Source organism: Coffea eugenioides, chromosome 3, assembly GCF_003713205.1.
Source record: "Coffea eugenioides isolate CCC68of chromosome 3, Ceug_1.0, whole genome shotgun sequence".
NCBI classification, from domain to species: Eukaryota; Viridiplantae; Streptophyta; class Magnoliopsida; order Gentianales; family Rubiaceae; genus Coffea; species Coffea eugenioides.
The window spans coordinates 33,383,061-33,395,412 of NC_040037.1; the positions used below are offsets into that span (position 1 = coordinate 33,383,061).

At 35.4% G+C, this 12,352-nt stretch overlaps 1 protein-coding gene across 1 annotated transcript in view; it reads right to left on the reverse strand.

Annotated features, from left to right (window-relative positions):
- Nucleotides 1–1,586: 1,586 nt before the first annotated feature.
- Nucleotides 1,587–12,352, reverse strand: part of LOC113766438 — an 18,678-nt gene continuing 7,912 nt past the window's right edge. The window contains exon 11 of the mRNA XM_027310633.1: nt 1,587–1,904. Within this exon, the coding sequence (XP_027166434.1) occupies nt 1,587–1,904 (318 nt within the window). The remainder of the gene's footprint in view (nt 1,905–12,352) is intronic.

Here is a 12,352-nt window from a genome sequence, read left to right on the forward strand (position 1 = left end):
GGAACTAATTAAAAAAAATCAAAAATTCGGAAACCCAAAAATTTGGTGTCTACAGTTATCAACCAGAAACCAAATATTTACAGATAGACTGAAATAAGCACATTCAATATAAAGGATAACTAAATAGTTTTACAGACCAGTAAAGGAGTAAAATCCTTAAGACAGAGCACACCAAATATTTTTAAGTACAAAAGATGCAAAAACCTACTATGAACTATTATCCTAGTCATGAAGTGCAGTAGCCTAGTAGTGCCTATATGGCGATCTTAGAGGATCCAGGCCTTCTTCTAGCCAAGCGAAACTGGGCAAGGTCTTCTTCCTCAGTGTCCTCATTCTCATCATCATCATCCTCTTCAGTCTCTTCTTCAATTATCGGAGTTTTTTCCTTGTCCTATTGTTGAGAACTGGAGGCACGGTACTCTGGGGTAGTCTCAGTGATTGGCTCAGTTCTAGACTCCTTTCAGTATGCATTTTCATTTTCTGGAGGAATGGGAGGTACAAGTAGATTCCTTTTGGCAACGAAGGTGGCTTGTTGTTCAAAAGTCATGGTCATCATCAAGCCATCTTCAAAAAGCAGGATATGTTGTTTGAGATCATCAAGCAGAGAGATAACCTCAAGGTTGGATGAAGTATGCATAGAGGCTGACCTTCTAGGATGAATGGTGAAGAGTGTCACATACATAGACTGGTCTCGAGAAATTCTAGGGATTACAGGAGTTTCATGAAGATTTTTTCTCCTAGACTCAGAGACAGTTTCTTTGTAGCACCAATGACCCTCAAAAAATTTCAGATTTTTTCTTTCAAAGTAAGCTTTTGAAAACACAGTTGATGTACTCTCTTTTGTAGATTTGCCAATAAAGAAAATTTCAAAATGAGTAAAAATAGGAGTTAGAAATTTTTCATAGGACAGTTTCCTATGGCTGTCAGTGCTGATTTTGAGCAGAAATTTGCACATGACAAAACCAAAATCAATTCGAATTTTTTTCAAAAAAACAGTAGAACAGATAAAGTTTCATTTTGTTTGTATCAGTTCTGTGACCATCAGTGAGCACCAACAGATTTGAAATTATGATAAAAATGATCAGGTTTTGAGAACTAAGATCTTCCAATCTTGCCTCAGCAGGAGTATTAAAGTGAGACTGAAAATTGGTCATCAATTTTGCAATATGAAAGTGATGGTATGCTGAGGAAAATTCTTCATAAGAAAAGAAATTTACAATTTTGCCTTTAAAATCATTTTCAATTTTGGTTTCCAAAACAGAGTTGATAATTTCAGAATTCAACTCTATGTTAACAGAATTGACACGTGAAATGAGATCAGTATGTGATTTAGCCTTTTTAAAGTTTGCAAAAAATTGATGAAGCATGTCAGGATAGTAGGTGTTTGGAATGGTCAAAAGATGAGTCCATTTTTGGAATTCAAAAAGATTGAGAACAGATTCAAGATCAAGCTTACGAAATTCGTAGAGAATGATAGTCCTTTGAGTGATGAAACCTTTCTGCGAGATCCATTCAAACCTCTCCCTGGCTTCATCATCGATAAACTTGGGCAGAGGAGTTGGTTCAACAGCAGTTTAGGTCTCTGGTTATTCATTTTCTGGATGCTTTCTTTTTCCACTGTGCTGAGTAGTTGGTGCAGTACCCTGGACATCAGACCTTATCCTTGGTGACTTCCTGGTAGATGGTTCATCAGTCTGCTGTTCCTCAATATTTTTCTCTGCATCCTGCTGTTTCCTAAGGGGATCAGCAGTTTGCCTTCCCTTGGGTTGAGCAATGCTCTTCCTTTTGACAGTCTTTTCTCCTTTCCTGGGTGATTTCGTGGTGGTTACATCTACATTGGTGGGCTGCTCCAGTTCCTCTTTATTGCCAGTTACTGGATGCCCTTCAGATTGATGCTCCTCCATCTACTCATTGGAGGTTCAACAGATGGCTCTCTGGTTTGCGCATTCTGCTTTTTCCTTGTAGATTGCTTCATTTTTCCACCATGATTTTCAATTTTCTTTTTGGGTGATTTGATGGAAGGTTCGATAACTTGAACATCTTCATCCTCCTCATCACAAAACTTGAAGGTGCGTCCGGCACTCACGGATCCTCCTCTAATTCTCACCACGATTGCAATGCAGTGTGGTTTTATTGTGTAATGTGATACAAATAAGTATCAAACGATGAGGAGCGCAGTATGAACTACAGTGGATGCACGAACTGTCCACAGAGGGAGAAATTTTTGTGGTTAGGGTTTTGGATAAGAATTGAGATTTATAGTGCAGTTGGCGGTTGGGGGAAGTTATGATGCGCAATAAACTCGCAATAGGTATGTGAAGGTGTCGGTCAGAGTGATTTCTTGGTACTTGTTCCGAGAAGAGATGAATTTAAATTTTGAAATTGAGGGAATATGAAGAGTTACGTCCGAAACAAAAGGGTAAGAATGAACTGAATAACGCAGATGGCTTCCTTATAAGACGCAATTTTTGTGTGTCGGACGGCGGAACGAAGTAGAGCGTTCGACGCCTCCGTTCGAACCAAAATTTTTTGGGTAAATGATCAAGAACACTGTTGGACGTCCGTTCTAACACATCGGACGTCCGATTAAGATTGACCAGAGAATTTTTAGCGTATTTTTTCTGAAACGCCAAATTATGTTCTCAAAGACACAACTTGATCCAGTGGTAAGACTTTTGTGAGAATATCAACAATTTGATCTTTTGAATAGACATATTGAACACAAATTTCACCATTATGGACAAGATCGTGAATGAAATGATACTTTATGTCTATGTGCTTTGTCCTAAAATATTGGATGGGATTTTTTGTCAAATTTATTGCACTAGTGTTATCACAATACATAGGCACACAATCATACATCAATCCAAAATCATTCAATGTGTTTTTCATCTACAATAATTGAGCACAACAAGCTCCAGCGGCAACATATTCAGTTTCAGTTGTAGATAATGAAATAGCATTTTGTTTCTTGCTAAACCAGGATACTAAGCAATTTCCAAGAAAGTTACATATACCTATTGTACTTTTTCTATCAACCCTACAACCGCCGAAATCAGCATCAGAGAATCCACATAAAGGAAGTCCATGACAGTTAGGATACCATAGACCAAAATTCAAGATTTTTTTTAGATATCTAAGAATTCTTTTTACTGTATTTAAATGAGATTCCTTTGGACAAAACTGAAAACGAGCATATAAGCACACAACAAACATGATATCTGGTCTATTAACAGTTAAGTAAAGCAGACTACCAATCATGCCTCTATACTTCTTTTCATCAATTTTTGTACCTTTTTCATCCTTGTCAAGTTTGATAGATATGCACATAGGTGTTCCGACCTGCTTTGAATCCTGTATTCGAAATCTTTTGAGCAGCTCCTTAGTGTATTTTGTTTGGTTGATGACCATTCCATCTTGGGTTTGAATCACTTGGAGTCCAAGAAAGAAATTTAATTCTCCCATCATACTCATTTCAAACTCTTTTTGCATGATATTGAAAAAATCCTTGCACAAGCTCTCATTAGTAGCACCGAATATAATATCATCCACATATATTTGCACAATTAAAAGATCACGTGAACTTTGTTTAGTGAAAAGAGTAGTATCCACAATACCTCTTTTAAAACCATTTTCAATAAAAAAAATCACTCAAACGTTCATACCATGCTCTTGGAGCTTGTTTTAGTCCATACAAAGCTTTTGAGAGTTTAAATACATGATTTGGATAAATTTTATTTTCAAAACCAGGAGATTGATCAACATACACTTCTTTCTCAATAAATTCATTTAAGAAAGCACTTTTAACATCCATTTGAAATAATTTAAAATTCTTGAAACATGCAAAGGCCAAAAACATTCTAATTGATTCCAGCCTAGTTACGGGTGCAAATGATTCATCAAAATCAATTCCTGTTTCTTGAGGATATCCCTTGGCTACAAGTCTGGCCTTGTTTCTTACTACCTCGCCTTTGTCATTCATTTTGTTTCTAAAAACCCACTTTGTGCCAGTGATAGAATGATCTTTTGGTCTAACAACTAATGTCCACACCTTGTTCCTTTCAAATTGATTTAACTCTTCTTCCATAGCTAAAATCCAGTTCTCATCTTTCAAAGCATCAACAACATTTTTGGGTTCAAAGTGTGAAACTAATGCAAAATTATCCATTAGTTGTTTAGAGGAGGAATGAGTTCTGACTTCTCGGATGGATCACCAATGATGAGATCCTTAGGGTAGTTTTGAGCAAATTTCCAAACTCTTGGAAGATCATTAGGTGTACTAGTGTCTCTGTCACTATCTTCCCTTGTTGGACTGTCTTGAGTTTCATCTTCCTTTGAATCATTTTTTGGTGAAACAATGCCTTGGTCAGTGATTGTGAGTTTCTTTAGTTCTTCTTGAATACTTGCATCATCATCTTCACCACTACTTATGGAAATGTCACCATTAGATTCATCAAAAGTAATATGTATAGCTTTTTCTATAACCAAAGTCCTTCGATTGTAGACTCTAAAACCCCTTTTATTCTCACAATATCCCAAGAAAATACCCTCATCAGATTTTTTATCAAACTTTTCGAGATGTTTCTTGATGTTTAAATGAAGCATTTGCAACCAAAGACTTTAAAATATCCAACTACAGATTTTTTATCAAACATCAGCTCATAGGAGGTTTTGTTCAACATTAGTCTTAAAAGAACTTTATTCATGATATAGCAAGCTATATTTATAGGTTCAGCCCAAAAGTATTTTGGTAAATTACACTCACTTAGCATGCTTTTAGTAGTCTCTTGAAGAGTTCTATTCTTTCTTTCAACAACCCCATTTTGTTGGGGAACTCTTGCAATTGAAAATTCATGTGTAATACCATTGTTGTTATAAAATTCTGGAAAGCCACAAAAATGAAATTCTGAGCCATTGTCACTTCTGATTTTGATGATTTTCAATCCAATCAGATTCTGAACTTTTACAAATAGTGAAACAAAGTTTTTGAAAGTATCATCTTTGTGTGCAAGAAACATCACCCAAGTGTATTTAGAATAATCATCAACAACAACAAAGTAAAATCTTTTGCCACCTAAGCTGGTAGTTTGTGTAGGACCAAATAAATCAAAATGTAAAAGTTTTAGAGGTTTTGTAGTAGAAACACATTTCTTGGATTTAAAAGACACTTTGATTTATTTTTCAAATTGGCAAGCATCACAAATTTTGTCCTTTTCAAATTTGATCTTTGGCAGCCCTCTAACAAGTTCCTTTTTGAAAATTTCTTTTAGCAGATCCATATTGAAATCACAGAGCCTTCTATGCCACAGTCAGGGGTCCTCATTTGCTATTTTGAGACAACTAAGGCTAGAGAAATCAACTTTTTTAAGGATAACTACATAAATATCATTAACTCTTTTTCCTTTGAAAACAGTGTTGAATTTTGAGTCAAGAACAAGGCATTCATGCTTTTTAAATAACACAAACAGATTCCTATCACACAATTGACTAACACTTAATAAGTTATAGCTCAAATTGTCAAATAAAAGAACATTGTGAACAAAGGTTTGACCATTCTCACCAACATCACCAATTCCAACAGTTTTGGCTTTGTTATCATCTCCAAATGTTATTTTTCGCTTGTTTTTGGCTTGAGTTTGATGAACTGTGATGGATCACCAGTCATATGTCTTGAGCATCCACTATCTATGAATCACTTTGATTCTTTAACAATGTTTACCAGGTTCACTTACACAAAAATCCACAAGATAATATTTGGTACCCTTTATTTGTTGGCTCCTTGAGAGTTAGCATTATGTCTAACCATCTACATGCATCTCATGCCATTTCTCATATTTTTTCTAACATAACAATTACTTTTTATGTGGCCAAATTGACAACAGAAGCTACACATAGTTAATGAATTATTCAAATGAACAGGTTTAATAAATCTGATTTGCCTTTTTCTATAGATAGTAAACTCATTTGCATTATAATTCAACCTTTTCTGATGAGTACCAAAGTAAGGTTTTGTATTATTCCTTTGTAAACAGTTTTATTTTTTATGTTGAAGCATCTGACTAAGATCTCCATTCTTCTTTCCAAACTACTTTGTTCATTTTTTAGCATGTCATAAAAGTTTATCTTTCTATCAAGTTTAGCATGTAAATCATTTTCAATTCTTTTTAGGTTCTCATTTTCATTTCTCAGATATTTGTTTTGTCAAAAAAGACTTGCATTGTCTTGAATCAGAAAGTTAATCTTCTATTTTAGTTCCTTGTTTCTAACATAGGATTCTTTCAAACTGTTATGCATTCTTTTCATAAAAGAGTTAACATCATCATCAGATTCGTTATCACTATCAGTTTGAGGGTTACAAGTAGTTACCTCTTCATCACCAATGGGCATGAAAGTCATTTGGGCAGACTCCTCTTCTTCTTCGACTTCACCTTCTGAATTGCAGTCATTCCAGGTGATCTGAAAATTGTTAAATTTTTATTTTTATTTAACCTTGCTTTCCTTCCTTTTCTTTATTGGACATTCATTTGCGTAGTGTCCAAATTGGCCGCATTCAAAGCACTTATCAGTTTGCTTTTTGTTGAGTTCTAGCTTCCCTTTGTTTCTCAAGTTGTTGAACTGATTTAGGAATGAATTGCTGGGTCCACTTTTTCCGAATCTCCTCTTATTGAGTATTCTTTTGAAGCTTTTCGTGATGAGTGCAATATCACTGTCATCACCTTCCATACCATTTTCATCTAAGGAGGTTGAATCATCTTCATCTTGTGAGACGTTTAGAGCAATACTCTTTCTCACCTTTGTATCTTCTTCCTCCTACATCTTCGACTTGAGTTTCAACTCATAAGAGATTAAAGAATTAATAAGAGATTCAATGGGTAAGTTATTTAGATCTTTAGCTTCCTCAATGGCAGTCATTTTACTCTCCCAATCCTTGGATAAAGCATTCAGACTTTTTCTGTTTTTCTCACCTAGAGAGTAATCCTTTTCAAGTACTTCTAAATCCTTAATAATATCATTGAATTTGCAATACATCTTGTCAATATTTTCATAAGGTTCCATCTTAAAGGATTCATACTTAGTGACCAGATGGACTTCTTTTGTTCTCTCACATTCTCACTTCCTTCATGAATTTCTCTGAGTTTATCCCAAATCTCTTTTGCAAATCTACAGCCTTTGACTCTAATAGACTCATTTGAATCTAAAGCACTGTATAATACATTCATAGGCTTGGCATTTAAGGTAAGATAAGTTCTATCATCACCAGTCAACTCACTCCTTATTTTTGGTCTCGGCCTATAATTAATTTCATCAATAATAGAGGTATCATATGGACCTTCATTGACAATAAACCACAACTCAATATCAATAGATTGTAAGAAAATAATCATCCTCTCCTTTCAACTCACATAATTTGATCCATTGAACATTGGGAGTCTAGTGACGGATTGTCCTTCAAAAAACATGGCATTGTTGGTTGTCATTTTTACTCCAATTGAGTTTAATCTCTAGGAGATCAAGTTTTGATACCAATTGTAAGGATCGAAAATAACCTAAGAGGGGGTGAATTAGGTGGTTTAAAAAATTAGCCAAGATATGAGTCACTTTATGAGAACTTGCCCTCTTTTTCAAAAGGACCACACAATGGAGCAATTGATGAGAAAGCACAAGTGCTTGGGACTAGAAGAGATAGACAATTTATATTGCAAGACAGTAAGTAAAAGGATAGAATAGCAAACCAAGTTTCAAACTCCACTTGAGTTTGAATACCACTTTATATAGCAAGTTTCTTCAAGTTGATCAACTTACAACCAATCTCTTGTGTACAAAGGAAAGATCACTTTCTCCTCGCCCCAAGCCGCACTTGATCAAGCAAGGAAGTTTTACTATCATTCAGATAACCTTCACAAAGCTACACTATTGAAGAAATAGAAACACACTTGAAAAGCTTATCGAAAGTTACACAACTAAGAGTACAAATCTTCTTTAAAGAGTATTCTCACACTTGAATCACTTAAGATCTGATGTAGTCTCAATGTGCAAAGTTCCTTTTAAGTGGTTGGCTTTGTTATATTTATAAGAGACCAAAAAATTCTTCAATTAATGCTACCAACGGACATAAGGCAGCTGAATAGTCAACTAACCGTTGGTGATGTCGGACGTCCGGTAGGCTAGTTTTCTGCGTCCGAACGCAGGTAGAGAGTTCAAGAAGTTTTCTTGAAATGTTTAGAACGTCCGGTACCTCTAGAATATGCGCCCGAAGGTATGATGCAAAACTGGGAATTCTCCTTCAATTCGTTCGAACGTCTGGTGCCTCCAATGTTTTACGTCCGAAGTGTCGCAACGTTTGTCAGACGTCCGGTACTCAGGTGTTGTACGTCCGATCGGGGTCAATGAGCTTAGAGGACTTGGCTTATCATCTTCGGACGTCCGAGAGTGGGTTTTTTATGAGTTCGAAGTTATTCAATGGTTGTCGGACGGCCGATGCAGTCTTTATGTACGTCCGACAGCTATTTCAGCATATGTTAGCCTTTGAACCTATTCTGCTCCAATTCTGAAAAGATCTAATCAGAGAATATTAGTAATATCCATTTGTTTTGTAATCATCAAAAGTTACGGATTGAGATACATCATAAAAAATTTGAAGTATCTAATGGATTCATTGCTAGATTAGAGAAGAGAAGAGAACTATTTTAGCTAGCCATGAAAGCAAAACACACCCATTTCTTTTATTCAAGGATCTCTTGCCTCTAGAGACTTTACATTCCTCTCTTTTATAAGTAAAAACTATACAAGCAAATATAACTTACTAGACAAACGAAAGGTCGCTTGACCTTTGGCCTTTTGACCTTTGAAAGGGTATTTTGATTTTTAGATCTCGAAAGGTTACATAGACTCTTAAAACTAAATTTAAAAACCTGCTTTTATAGTTATGCTCTTGGACTATGGATAGGGTATTTGACTTTAAATATTGATGTCTTCTTCGATAGGGTATTTATGAGGGATTGCTCATCAGGATCAATGATATTGTAATCAATGAGTAATCCTTGATGACTCTTCTCTTTTGTTTTGGCCTTTTTATTGGATGCTTTTTTAGGTCTTGTTCTATTTTATTGGTAGCATATTGTGACTGGGATCAACTGGGATAAAGGATCTTGTGCATCTTGCACTGTTCTGCCATGAGATTAGCATAGTTATTCTGGCTTTGATCATTTTGCTCTAGTGAGGATGAATATTAGGGAATTTCAGGTGAACCAAAAGGATAGGCAAGATTCTGGTAGGTTACTGCGATTCTTTGAAAAAATATATTTCTTGGATCTCAGCATATTCCATTCTTTATCAAGATAGTGTGATAACTTTGTTTGTAGGACTGTGTCTTATGTGGACGCTCCCACCCCCCTTAAGGCGAACCACAAGGGTTCGGGCGGACCGTCTGACCCCAACTCTCGACCAGGACTCGCATGTGTTCTCTTTCAAGTGGAAAAGATATTACCTCGGAGGACTAAGCGAAAAACAATTTCCAACTTGAACATTATACTTAATTATATCCAATCTCAAATAGAAATACATCCCAATTATAACAAAAGCTTTAAGTTCCCGAGTACATTCCAACCTTATCCAAGCACTAGTGCGAGTACAAAAAAAGAAATTCAAAAAAATTAGACCAATACTTAGTACTGTACAGGGACGTCACGCCCTCGCTCGCATCCCCTGTAAGGAAAACAAAACTAACGGATGAGTTAAAAGCTAGTGAGTTCCAACCACATTATATCAAACAATTAAGTCAAGAGCTAATTTAAGCATTTGATAGCAAAATTAATCCAGGAACCAAATTTACACAACTAGAAGTAATGATAGCAAGCATGTATTCATTAAAAGGATACATGCTCACGTGGAGTCATTTCGTTGTTCATTCAGCCGGACCATTTTTCTTATTCTTCAATCATTTAAAAAAAATATATTTGTAAGTGAAAACCCCTCATTGTTCTTGCCATTCATTCCTTCATTTCATTTTCCCCTACTGGTCACTGGCCAGTCGTCCACCAGATTTCGTGGTCGATACTCGAGTATACCAAACATTAACCCAGGGTCACCAATCGCCCGACCGAGTCCGCTTCTGGCTCGAGTCGACTGCCAACGAAGGCAAGGGCCCAGTTCAGCCAAAAGGCTTACATTCATGCACAAGTAGCATTTAATCATTTAATCATTAAAAATTTCACGTTTATTTAGATCGAGTGCGATAAAGTACACACTCGCCTAGCAAAATTCATTTTTAGCAAACCTTGGAAACATAACGTACATCAATCACTTATTAAAGCAACAATTCAAATAGTCACAACAATTCACATTGTCATTGGAAACAGAACGTATATAGAACACTCACCTATTTAAGCAAAATGACGTCCAAAGTTTCCTTCCAGATAACACCCTCAATCACCAAGAAACCCTAAGACTAACCAAGAGAAAATCTTACGGTTCAACCATCCAAAGTTTAACTGAATCAAAAAAAATTTAAATAACTACTAGTACAAGGAGATCAAAAGGGCAGCTTTGGAGTAAAAAGGTAACGGTTGGTCCTAAGAACATAAATGACCCCAAACCCTTCATTCCTACCAAAATCATACCTACAATGATTTACTAACTCCGAACTTAAGGTGGAAAATCAGAGTAAGGACACTTTTAGGAAAACAGGATTTTTTAGTTTTGCGCACCACCATTTTAAAAATCATATCTCAAGTTTTTTAAGTCCAAAATTGATAAAATTTATACCATTGGAAAATAGACTCAAAGGGGTACAATTTCTCAGAAGACATATTTATAAGATTCAGATCACAAGTCAGTCAAATTCAAGCCTCAAATTGCTGTTTTATCCAGTAAAAGACAGAACAGGTATGCAATTTAAGTCAACTTTAAAAAAATCACCATAAATCGTACAGATAGAACCAGGGTTTGAAATTTTCACGGTATATAATCTATGAATCTAGTTTAAAACACAACAAACAAAACTCAATTCTGATATTTCTACAACAAGATATAGCAAATTTTCCAAAACTGCTCAAGAGTTCCTGCGGAAAATTCAGCAGCAGTTCCCTTGTTTTTCCTTTACTTTCCATGTTACAACCAACCACCAAATCTCATAACAATCAACCAAATTTCACATATACATCATAGGCTATTAAACCCCCTTAAAATGCAACCAATTGTTAGCTCCAAAACTAACCCTAATCATGCTCAAATTAGGAACCCTAAAACTGAAATTGATGCACCCCAAGCTGAAATTTCTTTAGGCAAATGAAACCAACACCAAAACACTGGATTTTTCACATATCAAAACTAGTAAAACATGGCCAACCATTAATCATCACATGAGGCAGAAAATTCTCTAAGAAAATTGAAAATCCACACATCACCACTTCTAACCCAGAAATATTGCATAAAACTACTAAAGTGGCAACCACAAGCCACTAATTTACAACTATTAGAAGCAAAGAGAGATGTTCTTAGCAAATTACCTTAAAACCTCAAAGAAAATGGTAGCTTAGTCTTTCCTCCTCCAAAATAACTCCACCAAAGCCTTGAAGCTTCCTTAGTGAGCACTTGTATGGTGTAGTTTCCAATTTGGTTGGCTAAAACTCAAGATCTAAGCTAGCAAGTGAAGTAGAAAATGGAGTTTTTCTCCTCAAAACAGCCGGCCAAGACAAAGAAAAATGGGAGAAAATTGGGTCAAAATTGGATATTTAGGAAAGGTAAAAATTAGGTCAAACCCCAGCTTTCAATCTGTTTGCGACACTTGGCACTTTAAGGGTTTTGTTCTCATCCTTTTATCTACCAATGGTTAAACTATCTAGCTAACCTCTAATTACCTCCTAGCACCTTATACAGTAAGATCCCTTTATACAAAAATCATTTAGTCATCAAAATTTTATCACACTTACCGCACTAGCGGGTCCCACGTCTATAATACACTTCAAATTTAACGTACACTAACTTATACCATGAAAATGATTTAAAAACTATACTTACTTATAAAATGTATAGAAAATTTAATATTTTAAAGGACAGTATAAAAATGTAGGCAAAGAGATAAAATAATACTTAGAAAATGTGAAAATTTTCGAGTTCTCACATGGTCCACGGCAGAGTCTAAATTTTTTGGTCTTGAATGTGAACTTCTCTATAAAAATGAATGATCAAATATTCAGAGTTTTGTGAAATTAGATCAGTCCAAAAAGATAATGGCTTGAACTATTGCAGAAATATTTGGAGTTTTGGATGAAAAGAATATGTATCTTTGAAAAATGGACAATGTAATTCCATCAGAATGTGAAACTGTAAACATAAGTACCAAAAGAACTAA